This window comes from Erigeron canadensis, chromosome 9, assembly GCF_010389155.1.
Source record: "Erigeron canadensis isolate Cc75 chromosome 9, C_canadensis_v1, whole genome shotgun sequence".
Lineage (NCBI taxonomy): Eukaryota > Viridiplantae > Streptophyta > Magnoliopsida > Asterales > Asteraceae > Erigeron > Erigeron canadensis.
The window spans coordinates 12,236,312-12,261,085 of NC_057769.1; the positions used below are offsets into that span (position 1 = coordinate 12,236,312).

The following is a 24,774-nucleotide window of genomic DNA, read 5'->3' on the forward strand; positions in this document are numbered from 1 at the left end:
AAACAAATAAAGAGCTGTCGCAATCGATAGGCCAAACCCTTAACACTCAGAGCCCTCCAAGTATCAAGAAATTTGCTACTAAAAGGGTAGGTAAGAAGGCTCACAGAGGGTAATCTAACAGTAATTCCACAACAACTAATAAGGGTCAAATATCCAAGGATTCAAACACAAGAATACCAGAATATGATATCCAAGATCCAGACCAACAAGGGATATCCGCTCTAGTGGCAAGACAACAATCTTTAAAGAAAAAAGTGTCCCACAACACTAGCAGAAAGTGTATAATCAATCGATTTTGGTATAGACCTAAAAAGATAATACCCAAATCGAGATACACAAAAAAAATATAGAAGATATTGAACAAAAAATATGATAAACAAGAATTTTTGAGTAATAAAGACGATTTGATAAATAAGATATAAACCCTAAAAAATTTAGTGTATATATATATATATACTATATATATAAGAGACTGATTAATCAAAGAATCAATCGAGACAAACCAAGGTCTGAAACAAGATAATCGCCAACGATGTCTCTGATACCATGATAAATTAATCAAATCTGATTATAAGTTTAAAGATAAAATGAGATGATTCAACAATAATGAGGCAAAAGATTGAGATACTCATATAATTACAGAAAAACAGAAATAGTTTTTAATACACAGTAAGTTTTGAACAAACTCAAAATACCCAAAAACCTAATCGATTACATTACAACAAAAGGGAAAGGAGACAACGGCTAGAATTGGGCAGAGAATGTTAAGAACCCTAGATGGGTAATGGTTGCGTTTATATAGCCAAGGTAAAACTACATCACCCCTCTTCTTCTTCCTCTTTCCTCTTCTAGTCCCTCTATCTCAAGTCTTCCAATCTTCACAGCTTTAGTCCCTGATGTATCCAAAGAGAGTAGAAAAGGTCCAAACTAGAAATCCTGCATAAGGAGTCCATCTACAAAATAAACCTGCATTAAACACCTTAAGTTAGACAAAATTCCATATTAAGTTGACAATCTAACAGTTTCGAATAAAATATATTTCAAAAAAATATCAAGTAACTTATTATATGTATAATAAAAACCAATGTAAATGTACAAGTTCTTTATGCATGAAATGTACAAGCTCTAATAACACATAATAATTATTACCAATTTTCATTTTAAACCTTAAAGTTTCTATTTTTTAACTTTTATCTCGTATCAAAGTTTGTAAATGTACAAGTTCTTTATGCATGAAATGTACAAGTTCTAATAACACATAATAATTAAATTTTTATTTTAAACTTTCAAGTTTTATTTTTTTAACTTTTATCCCGTATCAAAGTTTTAGTTTTCATTTTTTTTACTCTAAACTTTCGGTAAATATTTATGTAAATGTACAAGTTCTTTATGTATGAAATGAACAAGCTCTTATAACACATAATAATTTTTACCAATTTTCATTTTAACCTTTTAAAGTTTCTATTTTTTAATTTTTGTCTTGTATCAAAGTTTTAGTTTTCATTTGTTTGACTCTAAACTTTCAGGATCTCATGTTTTCATCAAACAAGTACAAGTTCTTTATGTATGAAACGTACAAGCTCTTATAACACGTAATAGTTTTTACCAATTTTCATTTTAACCCCTAAAGTTTCTATTTTTTTTAACTCCTGTCCCGTATCAAAGTTTTATTTTTCATTTTTTTGACTCTAAACTTTCTGGTTCTCATTTTTTCATAAAACAATTTTCACACAGTTACGGTTTATTTTTAAACATTTAGTTTTATTATTTTCATCCGTCTTTTTTAGGTTCATATAACATTTAAGGCATATACTAAAAACCTATACAAATTTATAAGTTTTTTATGCATCAAATGTACAAGTTCTTATAAAACATAATAATTTTTACCAAATTTCATTTTAACCCCATAAAAGTTTTATCTTTTAACTTTTGTCCCACATCAAAGTTTTCGTTTTATTTTCATGACACTCAACTTTTTGGGCTCTCATGTTTTCATCAAACAACTTTTACACATTTACGGTTTTACTTTTAAACATTTGGTTTTGATTATTGTTATCCATCTTTTTATATATATATAACGTTTTTTTAAAATATAATAACTTTTATCATCGTTACGTTTTACGTTTCTTGTAACATTTAATGCATTAATATAGTTATTGTTGATGTTTTTATACATCTTATTATTCTTTTACAATTTTTATTTATATTACTACATGTTTAGTTGTCATTTTTTTATAAAAAATTTGGATTCGAATATTTGACATAAATTAAGTGCAAAAGTTTATCGTGTAAAAAGTGTCAAGCGCGGCGATTCGCGGGTCTAATATCTAGTTGTTACTTAAAATTAAACATGACAAAATCATAACAAAATACGTTATACTTGTTATGTTCATAGTTATTATTATTTTTTTTTTTTGTAAAATAAGTTTCGATTCAGAGATGTTGGAGGCAATTTAACCGATAAATTTATCCCCGGGGCCCACATAGTGAATTTAGAAAACACCTTTAGCCAATCAACTAACTATATAACATATCAAATAATAAAAATTATTTATTTCTATTGCTTTTACTTTTATATATATTTACGGTTGTAATTTGTATGTGAAAGTGAATTATAGGAACATAGTCGGCAAATAAACCCCATCACTATGGAACCAGAGAAGAAAACCATGACATCACCAATCACCGAACCATTTCTGGCATCAAACGGACGTAAACCCACTAACCAGACCTCCCGCTGGTCCAGAGCTCGAGTGATCAAATCCGGTCGTAAACTAGACCGTCCGGTTCAAGAACAAAAACATCATCACGAAAATGAAAATATAAAATCATCTGTTGATCCACAGCCAAAAGGATTAATTATTGATGAGTCATTAGAAAATGAAAGAACAGAGGAAGCCCAGGTTGTTGTTGTTAGAAGTGGGAAAGAGATATACATGGTTTCAGATGGGTCGGGTCGGACTGCAGAGCATTCTGTTAATGCTGCGTTGGGTCAGTTTGAACATTTTATAGTGGACCGTGGCTGTCCTGTTAATCCTCGTTTGTTCTCAGGGGTATAACTTGTTATGTTTTTACTTATAAGGTTATCAGATTTTGTTTATCATATAAATTATAGTGAAATAAATATATATGAAATGGTAGTCTAAAAGTTGATAACCATATTCACTTAAGAACATTCGAGTGCCGCTTTGATCACACTGCCTCAGGGGTAGCCCTGAAGAACTATGGGCCAAGGGGGCGAGCCGGGAAAAAAGGCGCCTAGGCCAGGCGTACTGAATTCGACCCGGTGACTTAAATACGCGCATTCATAACGTCTTTACCACTTGACCAGAATGTGCATAGTTTATTGTTGTAGATAGAGATACTTTATAACATAAAAATATGAAATATATATAAATTAAAATTCGGTCCCTGGGCAGTTGCTACAATTTCCTGCGCGTAACCGCCCCAGCCCCCCTGCACTGTAGTCACACTGAACCCTTATTAACAGCCCGTCGTTCATGCTGGACACTTTTTTGGGTCTCTAAAAAAATCGGTCCCTGGGCGGTTGCCTATTATTCCCTGCACCATAATGCCCTGCACTGTCGTCACACTAAACCCTTTTCTACAGCTCTCCGATTATGCTTGACCTATTTTTAACAGCAGTTGATTACACTAATCTTTATTATGGTAAAGTACGAAAGCATAAATACACCGTGTTGAATACCACCACGCTGTAACTCCAGCTGATTATGCCGTAATCTGGTTCATATCATGACATGACCCTTTCCACTCCGGATGCTCTAAATGAGGGATCTGAATTTTATGTAAGTTTTTAAGTTTTAGTTATTAAAACTGAATAGTATTAACTTCGTATAAACTGATACATTATAGAGATTTTGGGTTATATGATTTTGCTATATTATGCAGTGGTGACCACTTTTGAAAGCTTAACAAAACAAGTGTCCACCGTGATTATAGATTTTAAAGCACAAGACGCTAAAGTTAATATATTTCTTTTCGTAGCGGATACTTATTTTGGGGTTATGCTGCAGCTAGTTTGATACTGATAAATTATTTTGAGCCTTTAACCAATTGGTTCTAATATAGGAACTGATTCTATAGACTCGTAGATATTGATATAACAATAATTATAAGGACAAGTATGTCATCCCAAAACTAGACACTACATGTAATCAAAATTCATTTGTTTTTGTTGTCAGATCAATGACACAGAACGGCTTATGGAGATAATCATGCAAGCAGCCAAAGAAGATGCACTACTTATTTACACACTAGCTGAAGAAAAAATGGCTGCTTCAGCTCGACATGCTTGCAAGGTATGGGGTGTGCGATCCATTGATATACTTAGGCCTATTATAGATGCAATTGCTTCCTATTTAGGCGTTTCGCCTTCTGGGCTTCCTCGTGGGGCCCCTGGGAGGAAATTTCCACTAACCGAAGAATACTTCAAAAGAATAGATGCTATTGAGTTTACCATTAAACAAGATGATGGAGCTTTACCTCAGAATTTGCACAAGGCTGACATTGTTGTTGCTGGTGTTTCACGATCTGGGAAAACTCCATTGTCTATTTATTTGGCTCAAAAGGGATTTAAAGTGGCAAATGTGCCTATTGTAAAGGGTGTTGACTTACCAAAGAGTTTGTTTGAGATTGACCCGAAGAAAGTCTTTGCATTGACTATAAATCCTGTTATGTTGCAAACTATAAGACGAGAAAGAGCAAAGAGTTTGGGTTTTGTTGAAGACGAGAGAAGTAGTTATGCAGAGATGTTGCATGTTAGAGAGGAGCTGGATTATGCTAGCAAGATCTTCGAACAGAATCCCACTTGGCCAGTAATTGGTGAGTATATTCCCACCTTTTTTCTATACTAAGCAGTAGCAAGAATTCACTTAATAGATATATCATATGTGTGACAATATAACCTTTACCCAAAAAAAATGTGTGACAACATAGACGGGTTGGGTAATGGGTCGAAACAGGTGGCTACTTTCTAGTGCTTATAAAAGGGGTCGGGTTGTGTTGCTCATATGTTTTTGCTCATTTGTTGATAAATAGTTATAATGTTAAAAATATATTAAAAGTTATATTATTGTAATATAACGGTCTAATCTATACATGGTAAAAGTGTAAAACCACTTAAAAGGCTATTAGCATCAAAAGTACAATTTGGGTAAGTATTAGTCCATTCAACCCAGTTCCTTTGACCCGTTAGAGATAAACTGTATATACCAATCAACCATTTTTGTATGGAAATGGGTTAAAATGGCCACCTCCAAGCATAATTATGGCACGCCATTGAGCTTGAAAATATATTTTTGGTATGAGTATACGACCATTTTGTATTTATCTAGAAGAATAACTATCGGATGCCGTTGATTTTGGAAACATATCCATCATCTTTTATTTGAACTGAAATCTTAAAACTACCATTGGTGTCTCTACGAGCCTGACTATATCAGTTTTTACTAGAAGAATAACTCTAAAACTGTTGGGGAACATACTGACACGGAACACAGAAAACGTGATTTTGCTATAGGAAAAGATGTGTTGCTTTTGATCTATCAGGTGTTACAGACTCCATAGCCAGCCAACTAAAGGTCTAGACAGGCAATGTACATGGGCAAAAGCATTTTTTATCCTGAGCCAAACATCGAATTTTAATTCCAATGTTCAGTTCATTGATTTATTTTCTCAAAGTTTACAAATTGTTTAACGTTTACTTTATAACGGCTTGAGATAGTGGATTTCTGTAAGTTAGATGTTACTTCAGCGCTATGTATTTGGTTGGATCTACCAACGATGTGGTATACGAAGGACCCATTTTGTGCCTAGTATGAAATGTATGAATTATATCAATATCCTCCCTAAAACGACTATTTATATAAGTTCTCTTAAAGCAATTCCCATATAGTCACATTATCCATGATTCCATGTACTCGTTATGAATCATAAACTTTGATCTAATGTTATGCTCTCTAATTTTTATATAGAGGTGTCAACATACTTTTTTGTTGTTCACAGAAGTTACTGGGAAAGCAATAGAAGAAATCGCTGTCATTGTATTGAGACTTTACCAAGACAGGAAACATGTGTCTTCAATGCCAAGAATCTCAAAGCTCTACTAGAAATGTCAGAAGTTCATGCAAGTAAAGTTTCTATTAATTGTTTGTTTCTTAGAGATTACAACCCCATAAAGAAAGATATAGTATGATATTGATATGCTCTAAAAGGTACAATCTTGACGTTTATACAAAACCGTAAGTTCGTGTCCATTATATGTAAATGCCTAACTTCAGTTGAGTTATATTTCATGTTGTAATATTCCAAATTCATTGATTCTTATAAAATTTAATGGAACGCTCTCTATTTACAATGCCCTTCATCCTTGTCTGTTTCTTTTGTATAAAGGGCATACTGGAAATGAAAAGAAAAGGCTAAAATTTGCAAATATGCATAACTTGTGTATTGGAAAGATTGCAAAAGATGGTATTTCCTTGGTTATAAAATCAATTTTTTCACTACTGATCAAGCAAGTTGTCACCTCCATTATGCTTTGCCATGGAGAGGGTGAAGTATATCAGTAGGATAGTTCCCATACTTGACCTGTCAAAATTGAACACATAATATGTTAGTTTACATAGGTGACTTATTAGTTATTAGGCAGGTTGAGTGGGTTGGATAATGGGTGGAGTGAGTAAATTTGTAATGGGTCAAAATGAATAATTTGGATAAGAAGTCAAACAAGTGTATGCTAAAAAAGATCAAAACTCTTAACATCCGGTTGGGTTGTAAACAAATTAATGTAATGTTGGATGACAATCATCCAAAGGAGTGCAAAATAGTGGCTTATTGTTATTAATATAATAATCGGTCTGTTGATTTGATTCCGAATGTTGAAGGAATTTATCATCATTTAAGTATCATTTATATGTGCTGTTCAAACGTGAAGTTTAATTTTCTTAATGCAAAAGATACATATATATGGTGTAGTGATGGGCATTGACCTTTTGGATATTGTTGGATTGCCCATACTAGCATTTTGTAGCATGTATGATATGATATCTATTATCATAACCAAATATACTTAATACCAATTCTAGATGCTCAAACTAATGAGGTTAATTAAAGGAGGTACGTTGTTCTTACAAAGTAGCAAAGAAGAACATGATTCTTCTAGGGTTGATGATCGACGTTTGTTTAAAACTACTTGATCGTTTGCCGATGAGTCTACTTTTTGTTGGCGTTCCTGTGGCGGTAGTCGTAGTCGCGCTGGTAACGATACTAATCTGGTGATGGACTTGTGGCTCGGCTGTTCCTACTGTAGTTGGTGTTAATTTTTCGGACATCATACCTAGTGATACAAGTTGGAAAATACAGTAAGTAAAATGAAATAAATATATAAAGTTGAAATACTTTCTAACATTAAACAAATAAAAGAATACTTTTTGGTATTAAAAATGGAAAGAAGCTAACTTTTCCACCGAAGACGTATCAAATAATTCAAGTAACATGTGCAAGTGGGATCATTAGGATAGGAACAAAAAGAATAATTTTGTCAACTTTGAGTTCTACTTTATGGAACTAAACTAATATATGATTACATAACATTTAGATATGATAGGATTTATGTTAATGTTTTAGTGCAATACAAAACCTTCTGGGCCAGTCACTAATAATAACAACGCACTTTCGATATCATTGGACGGCCGTAATGGGGCATTTGGTCGGGCTCGTAGTCATTTCACCACAACTGACACCAATGTTAACATCACGCCCATAATAGAGGTGGGCAAAAACGGAATCGGAACCATCTGAATTTAACATGAAACCAAACCTGGTCAAACCCGGGTTTGACCAACCGGTTTCAGTTTTTGGGTTTTAGGATCGTATAAAGATCGGGTTGAGTTTAGTTTTTGGGTAAAAAAAAGCTAAAGAAAGGATTTTGAAGATCAAATTCAATCAACATCTCAATTTCAATATACTTAATAAACAATTTTGAACAAGAATTTGGAGCTATCAGAATTCCTTTGTTTCCCGCTTCTTTCTCCTCTTTATTAACATTATCTTTTTTTCAAAAAATTTATTTTAGCATTTATATTGTAGAATAATATCTTATATTCTATTATACGTATTCTATAACATTAAAAACAATCATTTCATACATGTTTCTATTTTCAATATTTATTACAATTTTTATTAATTTGTTAATAACAATTAAAATACGTGTTTTGAAACCACCTGTTCATTGGACGGGTCTTAAGAGTAGTGTAAAAGATAAATTCTTTGAATTTATACATATGTATAAAAATTTTGTACGTATAGTATTATATTTAAGGGATATGGTGCTTCTAGTATTTTCTCTCAAAAAGTTTGTAAAAACAGGAAAGCCGGTATTAATAGCCGGTGTTATTAACATCGACTTTGCCAAATCATTCAAGTTCGGTGATGTCAATGCTGCTCTACTATCCGTACAAAATATATATAAATGAAAATTTTTACGTTCCGCGTTGGTGATAGACAATTTTTTTTTTGATTATTACCAATGGATGTAACTAACTATGACAAAATATCTATGTTATGTAAAAATCTGGTAAAATGTCTATGTAATATAATGAACTTTCAAATCCTGGTCATTTGATGTATTCGGGTATATGTGACAACCATATAATCTGTCACGTGTAAGTTTTTGATTGGTCAGGTACATCAAATAATCAAGATTTGAAAGTTCATTACATAACATAGACATTTTACAAAATCTTTATATAATATAGATATTTGGCCATAGTTGGTTACATCTATAGGTAATAATCCCTTATATGTATATATAGAGATTAAGTATTATTATCTCTTATATAAATATAATAAGATTGTTTCTAGAAGTATTTTTTTATGTGTCATGCCAACATTTTTTCCTAGGCTATATTCTAGAAATATATGATGTATGATGTCATAATAATTTTTTTTTCAAAAACTATTTTTTATATTAGGCCCTCATATCCTTTTTTACATATTACTATTCAAACCTTAATTTATTTATTTATTTAATTTTGAACGAAAAATTTGGATCACTGACGGACCACTAGAGTATCATCGTGTCACAAGGGTACCACCCGATCATATCACCACTAGGCAATAATGTCAATACACCAATTTAGGAGAAAACTCATTAAATATGAGAAAACACCCTATGTGAGATTCGACTTATGACCTTATAGTCTCCACGCCTTATCCCACCATCAAGATGCCACTAGGCTATTAAGCCATGGACCTTATACATTTTTTTAATTAGTATAAAAAATGATCGAATCGTAGCTCTTTATTTTTAATTTCATATATGTCATTAATTTATGGTAGTTACTTTTTACTTTTTCATCATCCTAATCGATTTTACATATTAATCTTCTTCTTTACAAGTATGTTGTTATTTTCATATCAAATTATAATGTATGGACAACAAAGTACATACATATTTCTATATTTATTTTGTGTTAAATTTTTAATTAAGCGTCTTGGGTTTAACTCAGATGATTAGCTTGTTAGTATTAGTATTGGTACTGGTATAATTGGTGTTTTTTTTGGTATTGAAACAATCGTCAAAATTTGTTTTAACTTTTACCTAGTTAGGTATGTCCACTTCAAAACTTGATATATAATTAATTAATTACAACAACAGACAAATTGACTCTTTCATACTTAACATTTTCAAGGAAATCCCATTTTTATATTTGCAAAAGCCTATTTATATCTACTTTGTAGTTGTCGTTTCTTTCGATTATTTAGTTATAAGAAGATACTTTTGTCTTTTAACCATTTACAAAGCTTACACGTACATATAGTTAATAGTTTATTACTTGTAGATCTTAACATGTAGCGAGTAGTTCATAACACAATCTCATTCAACACGTATATAAGGTTTTAGAAACATAAGTATTATTACTCATCAATTAATTAAATTAGTTAGTAAGATGATGATTATGTCCATGTCAACATCTTATTCGGCGAGTTTTTTCATTAATTAACCTTTCCTTGAAATGATCATAGTTTAGTAGGTTAACTAACAAGAAAGTCTATATCATACATATATTCTTCTTTAAAGATATTTGTATACAAATTATATTTTATTATAAGCATATCTACAATTATGAAGCCAAACTATGTCGTTTGGATCATACTTGTATATATACATACAATTACGCCCCATGCCATCGACATCTTATATATAAATGTTTAGGTCCTACTAAAGCCAAAAAAACAAATCAATATATATTATCGAATGCCCAACCTATGTTTTCTTTTGCCACGTGGATATAATTTTGGAAGAAAACATCTATCAAATAATTCACTTAAAATTATGTTTAAATCTATAACTTTTGTCATATTTCACAAAGAACTCATATGTACTAAAATAGAAAAAAAGGTGGCACCTTTAGGTGAAGAACTAGCATGTCTTTCTTTGTCAAGACTTGGAGTACTCATCTTCTTCTTTTCTTCTTTTTTTGATAAACTTCCTTGCAACTAATAATGTATAATCACCCAAATACAATAATTAATGTATAAGTCAAAAGAATATAAATAATAAACTTTTATGACATCACTAAAATATTAAAATCATTTAAATCTTTAATGACGAAAACTGTTGCATGTACTATGTATGGGTGTTTTTGCATGTTCTACAAATTAAGTTACAATTATCTATATAAAAAATAATAGATACATATTTCTTGTTAAAAAGTAATAAACATAAACATAAAAAGACTAATTTTGCTAGTGGAGTTAAGACATCTGAAACTACTTTAATCTAAATACTTATTAAAAAAACGCTTTTGTTAAAATAAATTAAATAATTATACACTTAACATAAAATTCAAGAGTATACTTTTAATATGAAAATGTATAACTTTTTTATGGTGAAGACTTAAAAGTTTCATTCAAAATTTTTTTCTCTATATATATATGTCAAGTTTTGATATTGTTAAAAGGGAAATGATAAGCGTACCACTATTTTTAATTTATTAACCACAATGTACAAGTTTTTTAATAGACTATACAAGTCAGTAATGCATATTGGTGGTAGATATATCAAGTTTTGTGATACAAATAACACCTCACATGGTTGTGTAGGTATCTATATGCTTTAAAAAGGTAAGAATGAAAATAAAAGTAAAAATATAAGAAAAACAAGGAAAACCTTAACCAACTAACCCACCTAATTACCTAACCTTGCGAAAGAAAAGGTTGAAATTAAATTTTTTTTAACTAACCTTACCAATACATAAACATTTCATACAACACGTTTGACTTCCTAAAGAGCTTTTAAAATATAGCAGAAACAGTCCCTTAACTTTGTTAAAAATACCTCCTCTTGAATAAATTTCAATAAATTGAAATACAGAGTGAAATTTGAATGTGAGAAATTAATCAGAGGAATTAATTACTAACATAATCTTAAAGTCAACCCGTATCTTGAATACCCTTCTTTTACTGAGAAATTAGAGGAAAAACGTGATACGTTACACAATTCATAATTAAGTAGTTTTTTTTTTTTCATAAAAAAAGTTGCATCAAATATATTAATTTAATATAAATGACGCATTACTTCGTTATTTTATGAAGACAATTACTTTTTTAATTTGTAAGGTTACCGAAAGAATATATGTTTGTAATAGTTTAGGACTAGAAACAAAAATATAATATAATGTTTATCCGTTCAAAAATATATGAAAAAAGTAACATGTTGTATAACTTATCAGGAAATTTGAAAAAACAAAGGGCAAAAGCTAACAAAAACGTGTAAATATATATATTTAATAGATGATATAAAATCTTAATTCTAAAGATGAAGTACTGTAGTTGAATTAATAAAGGAAGAAACAACGATATATTTCAAAAAGTTGCTAAACTTGAAATGAAACAAGATATGCATGTATTTTTAACATGAAGTTTTGGTGCAAATTTTAAGAGTTACACAGTACTTATGTTATGTCTAATATAAGATACTTTTGTACATAAATATAGCCATATAGTAGGTTTAAATAATAAAAGAGCACTAATTAATAAGGAAAACATGGCAAAAAAATAAACTTACATTATATCTTGAGTTATTATAGTTAAGAAGATCTTTGTTGTTGAGATGTGAGAAAGGTTCCATATCCACTTGGAAGCTATCAGACTTCATGTTCAAAATATCATCACAAACTGAGATTTTCTGAGCACTACCCTTTTCATAAGGGCATATATACCCCAAATCCATTGACTCCATCAAAGTCAAATATCACAAAATTTCAACTTTCCTTATCCAGTTGGGACACCTTTCTTTGTTTGATCTGTAAACACATAAGAACCACCAAAAAAACATAAGAATTATCATTTTTTGACAAAGCACAGAGTTATCCTACTTCTTGAAAAATATCAAGGTTTCATGTAATTTAGACAAGTACTTGTGAATTATAAAAAAAAGTATGAAATGTAACTAAAGCCCGTGATTTTTTTTTTTCTAATGTTTTTTTTTAAATACAAACCTTTTCGTTTCGGGTGCAGTTTACGAATATCGGTTGTACCAGACGATTTTTTCTTGTCGAAGGCGACCGTGATATGATGGTGGTGACAGGGAAGAAAATGTGAAGGGATTTGAGAGAGAAAAAGTGCTTAGAGGAGCTGGGATTGGGGACGGAAAAGAGAGATGAAGAAGGTATGTTTTATATGAAATGTTTGGTTACTTGTGGGATGTTTTATGGTTTTTTTTTCTCAGCTTTCGGTTATTGCCATGACGACTTGCTTTTTGTCTTCTATATTAAGTATTTGTTTATGATAAGGTAATATTATAATAATAAAGTTTATTCTTAGTGGCTATGTTGTTATTATAAAGTTTTAGTTTAATTAAGGGTTAATCATTAAAGTTTTAGTTTTACATATACCGATAGAAAAGCCTAATTTAACTATATACCGTCAAGAGTATTATGAGACTACCGATATTTGTTATCTACATCTGTTCTTAATGATGATGTAGATAAATGGGTATTTTTCTAATCAAAGCATGAAAGAGTTTACTGTAAAAGGCATTCGTGATGCGATTGATGAGATTTTACTGACTAATATTTACGGAGTGACTAGATGGAGTAAGTTGGTACCTCGCAAGGTCAATGTTCTTGTATGGAGAATCCTCATAAATAGAATTTCCACCCGTATTAATTTGGTTAATAAAGGGGTGGATATTCCATCTTCTCTTTGTCCATTATGTGGAAACTCTATAGAAACTTGCAATCATATTTTTGGACAATGTGCAGTTGCTTCAAGATTATGGAGTTTAGTTACTAAATGGCTCCAAATTGCGCCTATTCCTTTGCAAGGGCCTATTGATATCATCATTTATATCGATAACATGCATGTATCCAAGGATAAGAAAGATATTATTGAGGCTATAATATATTGTGTATGGTGGTCGATATGGAAATATAGAAACGAAGAGGTTTTCAACAACGGGAAGAATCGCAAGGAGTTCCTGTTTGATCTCATTGTTACCCAGTCTTATATGTGGTATTCGTGTAGATGCAAAAAGAAACGAATTTCTTGGGTTGAATGACTTAATTGTCCTCTTCTTGTTCCGTAGTTTTGTCGTGTTCTTTGAGGCTTAGATTTGTAATTTATTTGTACTCTTGTATTTTTGGGCTCTCTAGTACTTCGCTGGTGGCCTTTTATTTTAATATATTGCCGTTCTAAGAAAAAAAGAGTATTATGAGACTATGCGATCGTTTTAGGCTCCTAAAATTTTAAGGTCTCAATATTCTGTATATTAGACTTATTTTTGGATTTTAGACTAAGTATTATTATATAATTTGCATTTCAGTAACATCTTTTTGGTTTTTGCATCAACATCTCCATCTTTTTTGTTACTAGTAGTTGAGTAACAAAAGTCGAACTATTTTTTTTTACTTTAATTTATTTGGTAATGAACTAGGCACCCAAAATTGATTTCGTTTGAGGCCTCCAAAAACCTTAATCCGCCACTGTATACCGGTCCGTCTCTATTGGAGTACCGAAAAATGGTACCGAATCCTATTTGGGATAACGACTGGTATTGGGACCGGAACTGGACCGAAAAATCTCGTAGTTCACGGAATTTTCCCCGTACCATCACTGTCTCGTACCGATACCACCATTCATGGAAACGGGACCGGTATCACGTTTTGGTGATTTTCGAATACCATCGATACAGAAGTCTAAATGACATACCAGTCTCATGCCCATCCATATATATGAGCCTAAAATTATCTGCTACATGCTATTTATGGATAGAACCCAAGATCTTGAGCTAAACATGTTAGCAATAACATTGATAAAAATGAAATAAAAACTTTGTTATATAAAGAATACGTAGCCGTTTAAGAAGGAACCATAAAAACGATAAACTCCACCAATTGTCATTGTTGGTTTCGCGAATAAACCTAATACTATACAATTTGTATTTCAAAAATGCTTAAAACATAAAAATAAGAATCATGGGTGGAAGATTTTAGTAATAGTGCTATTTTTATTTTTAAAATTGAAAAAATTGAAGTTATTATTACGTTTTACAAGAAAGCTATAACAGAATAACTAACAAAAGAAAGATTTGTTAGTTATTCGTTGAATTTTTTTATTTATATTTTTATTCAACATTCAACTGGAATATAACATCAAGGAAATCTCATCATATAATGGTGAATCATTGTACATATCCTAGATTATGAGATATTTACCATAAACAGTTACAAAGTTGCAATTATTCAGAGGGAAAAAATCCAAGTTTTCTCATCCTTAATGATCGAACTCAAGATGAGATAAAACCGTAAAATCAGAAATTTCTCTGATCGGGTAGGCAGGCTATCATTTGCTTTTTACTTGAGTAGTATTGAGTGTTAAATGATCATAATTAGATGGGGAAGTGTATTCATGTGATGCGCAGTGGATATGTTAAAAACTTAAAATCTTTAAATTTTGGTGTAAATTTGAATTACAATTTGTAACTTCAACTAGTAGTGTTAAGTGGTAAAAGTGGTGGACGACTGCTTTTCGTTTCACATTCAAAGATATATCATAAAATAAATATGAATTTAGAAGAAATATAAAAATAATTGAGTAAAACAATACGAGTAATATGGTATATTTTATTTTTAAGATTCAAAACTCAAAAACACCCAATATTTTATTTTTATAATTTCATATAGATATATCTTAGACATGATGATGATAAAAATTCATTTATGTATCGAACAAACTAGCATGGTATCCGCGCGTTGCAGCGGATACCAATAACAGAGTGCAAATGTGAGATAGAGAGAGAGCTACGTGTGTGTATGATTGGATACAAATGAAAAGAGGAAAGTTTTTTTTGAAATTTTTTTTTGTAGAGTGTAATTTGAATATTTTTCTTATGTAACTTTTAACATGGGGCTATTCTTTTTATTCTTTTTATTATGTAGTATAAATAATATAGAACGTGTGCGTCTGTGCGATAAACGAAAATGAGTAAATAACAAAATCGAATATGGATTGAGAAAATTGGGTGGGCTGGGCTGGATCCCTTTGTTAAGACCCAACAATAAATATATAAACACTTTTTAGAAGAATTATATAATAATAAATCCAGGCATCCAGCTATCAATTTGTATATTACCTTAGCCCCTTAAACAAGCCCATTATTATTCCCTTACTAAGACTATTCCAGATTGGGCTAAATTGGGATCTCTTCTTTTATGTTTTGGGGGAAATATATGTAACTCCAAAGATCTTATTGATAGACCAGTTTAATTATATCAACAACCAAAGTTTGCTCAAACCAAAAATCATTATAAGAGAGTGGTAGTCATGAGTTCCCAATCTCCTCACCACCAATGTTTACATAACAATACCGAATGTTAAATCATGAGCAGTTTAAGGTTCAACCAGTTGCCCAGAACCGGAAAAACCGGACCTTAATTGTTTAATAATTTGTCCAAAGAAATATATATGAAATAGTTGCACAAATATAACATCAAACAATGTTCGAAGGCATGGGAAAAATATCATTTGTCATCTCACTTAATCTTCACGAACATAATATCCGCGCGTTGCGGTGGAATTTCGTTTTAGGAGTGATAATTTGTTATAAGGGTAGATATGGTAATTTAGTGTTGCAGTGTGTGGATGGACATTTTGGGAACCATAAATATGTTAAAAGGGGCTTTTTAGAGAAAAAAAAATATGCTTAACCTTTTAAGACATACTATAAATAAAATCTAAAATGCTTTATAAGATAATAAAGAAGTAAAGATACTTTCATTTTCATACCATTTAAGTATCCAACTCTCAAAAACTTTGTTTTTTTTTACATAAATGTAATTAATAACTTTTATATATATATATATATATATATATATAAAATACAATTACAATAGTATAAATATAATGAGGTGATATTATAATAAATAATAACTGTTTCACAACTGAAAATAGGAACATACAATAAAAATTGTAATTAAAACCAAATTTTCACTTTATAAAATTTAAAATGCCTTTGTTTCACAAACTCTTGTCTTCCAAACCAAGCCAACACCGTGTGGTCTATCTAAACCGCAGTCCATACCGCACCCACACCCTCAGCCTAATGAGACAATGCTTTAGCACAAAGAATCATGCATGACTTAAAACACAATGACAAGAATTTAAACATTTTTTTTTACCAAACCATTAATTATGTGTGCATAATGCATGCTTTGACATCTATTTATGAAAAAACAAAAAAACAAAAGACACTATATCTTTGTAATGTGCCCATGTTTTCTTAGTTGTGACAAAAATTGAAAAAGTTAAAGGGTAAATAAATATAACACTTATGTTGATCGAGGACATGCCTTGCTAAAAACTAAAAGGTAAATTATAACATCCCAAACATTTTATGATGAACATTGACCAAGTCATTAGTCAACGTTTGCCTTCCGTTAGGTTTAAGTGTTTAAATGATAATGTGATAATGACTATGGTCATTATATAGGATTAATGTGTCTATATGTTAATGATTAATTTCATTAAATATGTTCAAGTGAAGACTTTAATAAGTCTTAATTGGATTACGTGATTAAATGCTTATGCATTTAATATATGAAACGTAGGATTAATGTGTTAGTGTGCAATATGATTAATGTGAAAATAATGATTAATGGTGATTAATAAAGTCGCAAAGTGTCTCCGGTAGGAGATAAGGGTCGTTAAGTGTTCCTGTATGCGTTAAACGGGCAATTAGGTCACGAAACGAGCTATAAGAAAGTGCGAGGGCCTAGATGTTAATTTTTGAAAGTGATCCCAGCATAAATAGAACCTAAATCACGTCCACAATCAGATTCAAAACCCTAAGGAATTCTCACACACAAAACCCTAGCCTCTCTTTTGTTCCTACGTGATTCGGAAGCAATTCGGTGGTGATTTCTCTTAGGTTTTGATCCCTACAGTAATCCAATGATCAATTGATGGTTTCATGGTGTTAAATTAAGTTTTCAAAGATGCCTTTAAGTGATCTACAAAGTTTCAAGTTGTGAGGGTTTGATATGACTTCGAAACAAAAAGATCAAGAGATCCCGTTTTTACATACCACAACCCAGAAAACATCCGATCCCCGGAAATTGAACCGTCGGATCATCTTGATTTTTTTTCTGTAGCTTCCTGACATATATGCAAAGATTTTGAACCGTTGAATTTGTCTCTGGAGATCTGGAAGTCGAGTTATAGGGCTCGAACAGTGGGCTGAAAATTTGTTGACTTTGGCTTTAGGTCATCTTTAATCATTCTTTTGATTATCCTTCTGATTATGAGTTAAAGGTAATATATCTTTCAATTTCATCATGATCTTCAGATTTTTTATTGATGTCAAGTTGTAGATTATGGTCTTGAGGTTTGATTATGAATAGATTACGTATTGAAATCGAAATTGATAGTGTTTTTGATGTATAATCGACTCCATATAATGTGTAAGTGATTTGTGGATCAACCGATGATATCAAGTCATCAATTGAGTCTATTTTAGGTGTATCCAAGTTTTATAGGTCGTGAAGGTTTGCTATGTTTGTTTGATGGTCAAAATAGTTTGCAAAACAAAGGGTTCTTTAAGATTGAAATTTCTGTCATCTTGCAAAAATCTTAGAAAATTCATCTGAATGAGTTAGAAGACAAACCTTATATTTTTAAAAATCTCTATGTATCCTCTAAATTTGATATGAACTAAGTTTCCTCTGGTTTTGCCCAGAAATAGGTGAAAAATGCTGATTTTCAGAACTGGTCGGATTTAGGACGAATGATGTAGGTTTGTTTTGGAAAAAAAATGTATCTCATTCACAAAAGATCCTCAAGAGTCAAACCTTACATTTTTGAAAAGGTCTTTGAGTGCCCTTCAAATGTCCAGAACTAAGTTTTGTTGTATCTGGTCTTCTTGATTGCTAAAAGTCATTGGCAAGTGAATGGCGCAAAGCTGGAAACATGCCAAAATTTCCTTGTTTAGCACTTATGCTTTGTTGTAGCTTATAGGTTGATCTTATATTTGTTATAGGTACCCGGGAATACTTGTCAAGCACCGTAACTTGTTAATTGGTTGTTGTTGAATTTCTTTAAGGTAAGATAATATATTTTATCACATGAGGGACAACAAAACATAAGTTTTCATAAGTTATCTTCCCCAAATGAATGTTTGTGTGCTTTTATGTACCGAAGAAGGTATGGGAGGTTACTATGGGACATATTATGATTTTCATTGATGATATGTGCTAAGCTTATGCATGCTATGATGAAATGATAATATGTTTATGTTATAAAATGATGGAATAAAGTAAACGATAAGCTCAAATGTTTATGATGAAACGATAAGATGTTATGTTATTATAAAGATATGACGCTATAATGCAATTGATGATATGGTGATGTATTGCTATGAAATTATGATAATGAAATGATATGACGATATGTTGATACTATGTCAAGATTAAATGATGCTAAAATGACATGATGATATGATGTTATTATGATATAACGATATGATGTCAGGATTGATACGTTGGTACGGATTTACTATGATATGATGACGTGATGTTAATATGTGATGACAATATGTTGATGTATTTATGTCATATGATTGTTGCATGGCTTGAATACCTAGTCACTAGACTTCTATAGGTTTGCCATGACACATGCACGATTAAGGGCCCTAAAGTAAAGAAACATGTATGTGATTAGTTTAGGTGAAAGTGTAGCCTAAGCTAATATAAAGTAAAGAAAGATATATGCGATTAGTTTAGGTGAAAGTGTAGCCTAAGCTAATATAATAAAGAAGTCTCGAGCATAAGTAAAGTTGTGTTAAGCTTAACCTATGCTAGTTCTTTGGAGCTAGTGTGTCTGTGGTCACGTGGTGTGGGAATCTAGATACCTCCTCGTGGCATAGTTATGTTTGAGTGTATCCGGGTGGAGTAACTAACCACTACATGCGTAAAGTTCAAACGGTATACTCAGTTAGATTGACTTTGTCTTTCCTTAACGACGACGATGGACCACCGTAAGGTCTACCCATCAAGTCGGGTGTGAGGTCCCCATGTAAGGTCTTATAGCCGCCTACACACAACCCCACATCCCTAAGTATGTGTGGATTATGTCACATCGCCTACATCTAGGCAAAAGAAAAGAAAGTAAAGAATGATAAGAAATAAAGAAAGTAAAGAAAGATTAAAAGTAAAGCTTTATGATGATAGACACATTTAGGATTACAATGAATTCCTAATGTGTTAACTTATGTATGTTGCTTTAATGTTGATGATATGATCTTGCTAATGATGATGTGATGGACACCATAGTAATGTGGTGATCTTAACGTGCTATGACGAATATGTGATTTTAACAATATGAAATGTTTTTGTTAATATATAATGAATTGAAATGTTTTCATAAACTCATGTTATCTTACTTAGCTTTTAAAGCTAACACTTGCTCTTTTGAAAAACTTGTTCCCTTAGGTTGAGCTAGTGAAACACTTAGTTTGGTGAGGCGGGTAGTTGCTATGAAGAAGACATTTAGTTTTCCCGCATAGTCATTTATGTTAGCCTTATGATGATTGGCTACTTTTAATATGACATATGTATTGTTTATGTTGGCATTTATGTTGGTGTCAAATCTGGATTATCTTATACTATTTTAATGATATGAATGTTGTAACACCATTTCTATAAATGAACTATCCATTAAGGGTTAGTTATATTTTAAGGATTCTGTTTTCTGCATTTCTAAACGCCGTTAGGCAAAAGTTTTTGAAAATCCAGATTTTAAAATGACGGGTGTTACATAAATAAATGTAACAAACTACGTATTTTCGTCTATAGTATGTATGTTACCGGTTACCATTGAAAAGTAACCGGTTGTGCCTAAACTTATCCATGTCAGCTGCCACATTATACATAATATTGGCCATAAAATCAGTATTTCCCTCCCTTTTTGCACAATATTCTCCCGCTGCTTTCTCTCTCACTTTTCCCTCCCCTTTTCTTCCCCCTTCCCCCCATTTTCTTCTTCCTCCCTCCTTCAATGGCTGCTTCATCTTCTTCTTCTTCCATTAACAAAGTTGTTTCGTATATGTATTGTAAATGTGGCAAGAAAATTCCCATCCTCACAGCTTCGACTAGGAAAAATCCTGGTAGGAGATTCGTAAAATGCCCTAAAGTAAGTCTTTTCCTTTATTTATATGCATAAACTTTTGTACTCGTAATTGAAATCATTCACTGATTTCTAACGATTCAGGTAAAAAGTGCTTCTTGTACAAGTTTTTCTTTATTGATGAAGAGATAACAAGTGTATACTATAAGGAGTTGTTGTTTAATCTCCACTTACAAGGAAATCGGTTGGGTTTTGAAGAATGTGATTCAAGCGATGAATTGTTGCAAGTGAAGAATGAGTTGACTGGTTTGAAGTGAAAATTGAATGTCTTTGATAAAGTCTTTTATTTGTTGATTGGGGTTGTCTCACTGCTATGTGTTGTAATATTTGTACTCGTTAATTTGTTGATTGCAAGTGAAGAATGAGTTGACTATGTGTTTCTCTTCATGAGTTGATTGCAAGTGAAGAATGTTTTGGTTTCATAAAACTTTGTACTGGTTTGTCTAATGGAATGATATTACCAAGTTTGTCTAATAGAATGATATTACCAAGTTTAGACATGACATTGAAAAAAAAAGCCAAAAGACTACATATATTGACAGTCATAACTGCATACGATATTTCATAGCAATGCATACAATGCATACCAAATGATACAAATTTTCACCAAAAGACTAGTGCCACTGCACATACATAATTAGCTAGCTACTTGTGTGCTCCCAAAAGACCATAATCTGCACATATTTAGCTAGTGCCACTGCACATACATAATTAACAAGTTTTCATCAAAAGAAAAGTTTTACTTAACAATACAAACCATAATAACAGATTACTCAACCACCATGGTATCATCAGGTGTCTCCCCTGGTCCCTTGATATGTTTGGCTAGTGTTTGTCTCAAAACCCTCTCACTAGGAACCTATGTTATCAATTTCTGTGAAATTTCGGTGGTATTTCGGTGGTATACCGGTTTTCGGTGGTGGGACATAATTTCGGTTTTGATATCATTTCTGAAATTTTCGGCGGTTTTGACCGAAAATCAACGATCTAAATTTCAGAGAAATTAGTGGTTTATTTACTGTTGCATTTTTTTTTCTTTTTTGGGCCTAACTTGATAAAATAAATGGGTTTCTTTTTATTTTTAATAGCCCATATGTCAATTAAACCATGAGTAATAAAACCTACAAAAAAAACAACCCAAACCTAATTTCTTTCAAAACCCACGATCGGATCTATCTTTTCAATTAAGCAGCAACAGCGACTTCAAGCAGCAGTAGCAACAACAAAAGAGAGGAGTGAAAAAGAAAGGAGAGGAAAGATAGAGGAGATATAGGAGAAGGGAGGAGTTCCTTGGTGGAGTGATTGTGATGGCCAGAGGAGAGCTGCTGGTCGCGGCAGGTATGGTAAGTATAGAGTGAGAAAGAGAGAAAAAGAGAGATGAAAAGACAAAGAAATAAAGATGAGATTCACGTGTATAGATGATGTCCATTTGTTTTTATATTATTATTTTGTTTTGCTAACAAGAAGTTGTGTCTAGCTATATTCCTGTATATCTAAAAATATTTTAATATTAATACAGTTTAGGCATGTGAATTTTATTTTAAATATGATTTAGGAATTAGGATAAAATTTTTGGAATTTTGAGTAATTTTGTAAAATCATTTTTGTATGTATATAAATTTATATAATATTTTACTTAATATTAAAATTACCAAAATACCACTGAAATTTCTGATATTTCGTATACTAGTCCTAAACCGAAACACCGAAATTTTGGTCCTTAACTACTTGGCTAGGAACCCTTCCCTTCATGTTTTTGTATATGCTGACTTTCTTCTTCTTGGGTGATTGATTGACAGATTCTTGTGTGCCAACCATAGGTTGTGAAGGCCTTGGTGCAGACTTTGAAATGGTCTCATCCATTTGTGTCATTCTTGGTTGAGCTCTTATCAACATCCCAAATGAGCCAACACCACTTGCTAGCCAGTTCATTGTCTTCCAAACCTTATCTTGGCATTAGCCTTTATCATAACAGGCTTCACTTTTGACGTTGAACCGCCTAAATCTGCAACAATTAACAATTTAGACTAATATACACAACACATTAGAAAATAAAGATTTAGATAAAAAGGTTTTACATACCCATAGATGGGACCCCAAACTTGAAACCTCCTTTTGTTACTCCAAATCTCTTTCTAGGACTTAGTAGTATACTTTTTTGACTTGCAGGGGCATTAGTTCTAGTTACAGGGACACTTTCATGGTTTGCGGGAACATTGTCTTTGTTTGGAGGGTCAGTTTCTTGGTTTGTAGTCACATTTTCTTGGTTTGCAGGGACATTTTCTTGGTTTGCTACATTGTCTTGGTTTGCAGTCACATTTTCTTGAGTTGCACTTTCATTTTCATCATGGGCAGCCATGTTATCTTGATTTGGTTGACTTGTATGGGCATTGGTTTGAGTTGCAGTTTGGTTGGGAACATTAGACTTGATTTAATACTTACAATTTGACTTTCTTATATGAGCAGGCCTTGGTTTCTCTTGGTTTTTGCATGTCCTGGTATTACGACCTTCTTCCCAACACTTGTGACAAGTCATTACACTTCCATGATTTGTCACCCTGCTCTGGCCAACTCTTGGTTCATGTGATGCCCTGATCCTTTTCTTTTTGGGCCTACCTGGCAGCTTTCTGGGTTTAGGGATCAAAGCTACATTAAGATTGAGATCAACAACTGGTCATGTTTCCATACTTTCTACAGGGTTCAAATACTTGTTATAAGCCTGTCTATAAAAGTCCAGTCTAAACCAAGATGATATGTAATCTTCTGGTTCTCTGTTCAACCTATAGATTGCATTCACAACATGCACATAAGGGATGCCACTTAGCTCCCACATCCTACAACTACATGACGTTTTATCTATGTCTACACTGTAATCATTTGAATAGTTCCTAATTTCAAACTTATTCCCACCTGCATGAATGACCATCCACTTACTCTTATCATTCTTAATCCCATCTAACTTTTTCCTGATATTTGGGCATACATCATTTTCCCAATCCTCAGATTTCTCCCTAATGGTCTCTAGCCTAATCATGATAATGACCCCTAAAGCTTCTAACAAGGTTATAATTTGTTTGTTTGAGACCTTTAGAAGGACCGAGTTTCAACACTCATCAAAGTAATTCTCTACTGCCTGCTTTGTATGCTTCATCTGAATCTTCATCTGCTTTGTATGCTTCATCTTCAGACTCACCATTAAGGCTGGCAATTTTGACACGGAACCTGTTAACATGACACGACACGACACAACCTGTTCTTAACAGGTTTCGTGTTTGACCTTAACAGGTTTCGTGTCTTAACAGGTCCGGACCTGTTAAGACCTGTTAAGATTCGTGTCTTAACAGGTCCGGAACTGTTAGGATCTATTAAGACCCGTTAAGATTATATATATATATATATATATATATATGTATATAACTAATAAAAAGTGAAACCTAACTCTAGTCATTTCTCAGCAGCCAGCTCCCATTTTCACTCTTTCCTTTCATCTTCCTTTTTTTACCTATATCTTAATAAAAAATGTATCTCATAAATCTAAACACAACCAACACATCTCCCAGTTCAATTCAACCCTTAGATATGTATGTATTATGATTTTCACGGCCAGATTATATCACATATTTTTATGACTACAACTTTTTAGATCAAATTTCCAATGACATCTATAACTACGAGTCTAAGACTTTCACGGTCAGATTTACCAAGATGGAAGATGTTTCATGGCGAGATTTTCCGATCTTCCTCAATCAGATTTCCGACATGATAACCTTACATATCAGATTCCGGCCAGATCTGCCACGACGGCGAGATGTTTGTGCTCGTGTTATCTAAACTATTGTGTTTTCAAAATGTACTCTAACAATAGATTAAAATTTCTTTTTTGTTATCCAAGCGCTTATGAGTTAATATGGTTTGATAGTGATTTTGCTTCGTTGAAATTGAGCTTTTTTCTGGTTAATTTTTTGTAATGAAATGTTACCACTGTAACAAAAAGCAAAGTCATAATATCAATTGACATAATTTTATAGCTATCCAGTTTTGTATGTTACTAATGAAGACTTTTGGGGTATGTTG

General features: G+C 32.1%; 3 protein-coding genes across 4 annotated transcripts; 2 read left to right on the plus strand and 1 right to left on the minus strand.

Moving 5' to 3' along the window:
* Positions 1–2,601: 2,601 nt before the first annotated feature.
* Positions 2,602–6,298, plus strand: LOC122582002 (probable pyruvate, phosphate dikinase regulatory protein, chloroplastic). Its single transcript, XM_043754339.1, has 3 exons — positions 2,602–3,053; positions 4,203–4,842; positions 6,025–6,298. Exons 1-3 carry the CDS (start codon positions 2,649–2,651, stop codon positions 6,126–6,128), a joined length of 1,149 nt encoding a protein of 382 aa, XP_043610274.1. The 5' UTR covers positions 2,602–2,648; the 3' UTR covers positions 6,129–6,298.
* LOC122582005 lies at positions 6,283–12,605 on the minus strand. Its single transcript, XM_043754341.1, has 5 exons — positions 12,522–12,605; positions 12,089–12,326; positions 10,428–10,518; positions 7,150–7,354; positions 6,283–6,606 (listed from the first exon to the last, which is right to left on the minus strand). Exons 2-5 carry the CDS (start codon positions 12,260–12,262, stop codon positions 6,522–6,524), a joined length of 555 nt encoding a protein of 184 aa, XP_043610276.1. The 5' UTR covers positions 12,263–12,326; positions 12,522–12,605; the 3' UTR covers positions 6,283–6,521.
* LOC122582003 lies at positions 12,227–13,743 on the plus strand. 2 transcript variants are annotated; one of them, XR_006321064.1, is made up of 3 exons: positions 12,227–12,459; positions 12,541–12,691; positions 13,287–13,743. XR_006321064.1 is itself a non-coding variant. In XM_043754340.1 (2 exons), the coding sequence occupies exons 1-2, from the start codon at positions 12,683–12,685 to the stop codon at positions 13,580–13,582; spliced, it is 582 nt and encodes a 193-aa protein (XP_043610275.1). In that variant the 5' UTR covers positions 12,600–12,682; the 3' UTR covers positions 13,583–13,743. The 2 variants fall into 2 exon arrangements, 1 of the variants encoding a protein (XP_043610275.1); XM_043754340.1 differs by lacking the exon at positions 12,227–12,459 and having other exon boundaries at positions 12,600–12,691; positions 13,010–13,743.
* The last annotated feature ends 11,031 nt before the right edge of the window (positions 13,744–24,774 follow it).

Bases quoted from the DNA above. Each gene is read 5' to 3' on its own strand.
- LOC122582002 (XM_043754339.1), top strand. From the start codon at position 2,649: ATGGAACCAGAGAAGAAAACCATGACATCACCAATCACCGAACCATTT. The intron at 3,054-4,202 runs GTATAACTTGTT...TTTTGTTGTCAG, and splicing joins ATCCTCGTTTGTTCTCAGGG to ATCAATGACACAGAACGGCT. The intron at 4,843-6,024 runs GTGAGTATATTC...TGTTGTTCACAG, and splicing joins TCCCACTTGGCCAGTAATTG to AAGTTACTGGGAAAGCAATA.
- LOC122582005 (XM_043754341.1), bottom strand. From the start codon at position 12,262: ATGGAGTCAATGGATTTGGGGTATATATGCCCTTATGAAAAGGGTAGT. The intron at 10,519-12,088 runs GTAAGTTTATTT...ATACATTATTAG, and splicing joins ATAATAACTCAAGATATAAT to TTGCAAGGAAGTTTATCAAA. The intron at 7,355-10,427 runs GTGCCACCTTTT...TTGTATCACTAG, and splicing joins TGCTAGTTCTTCACCTAAAG to GTATGATGTCCGAAAAATTA.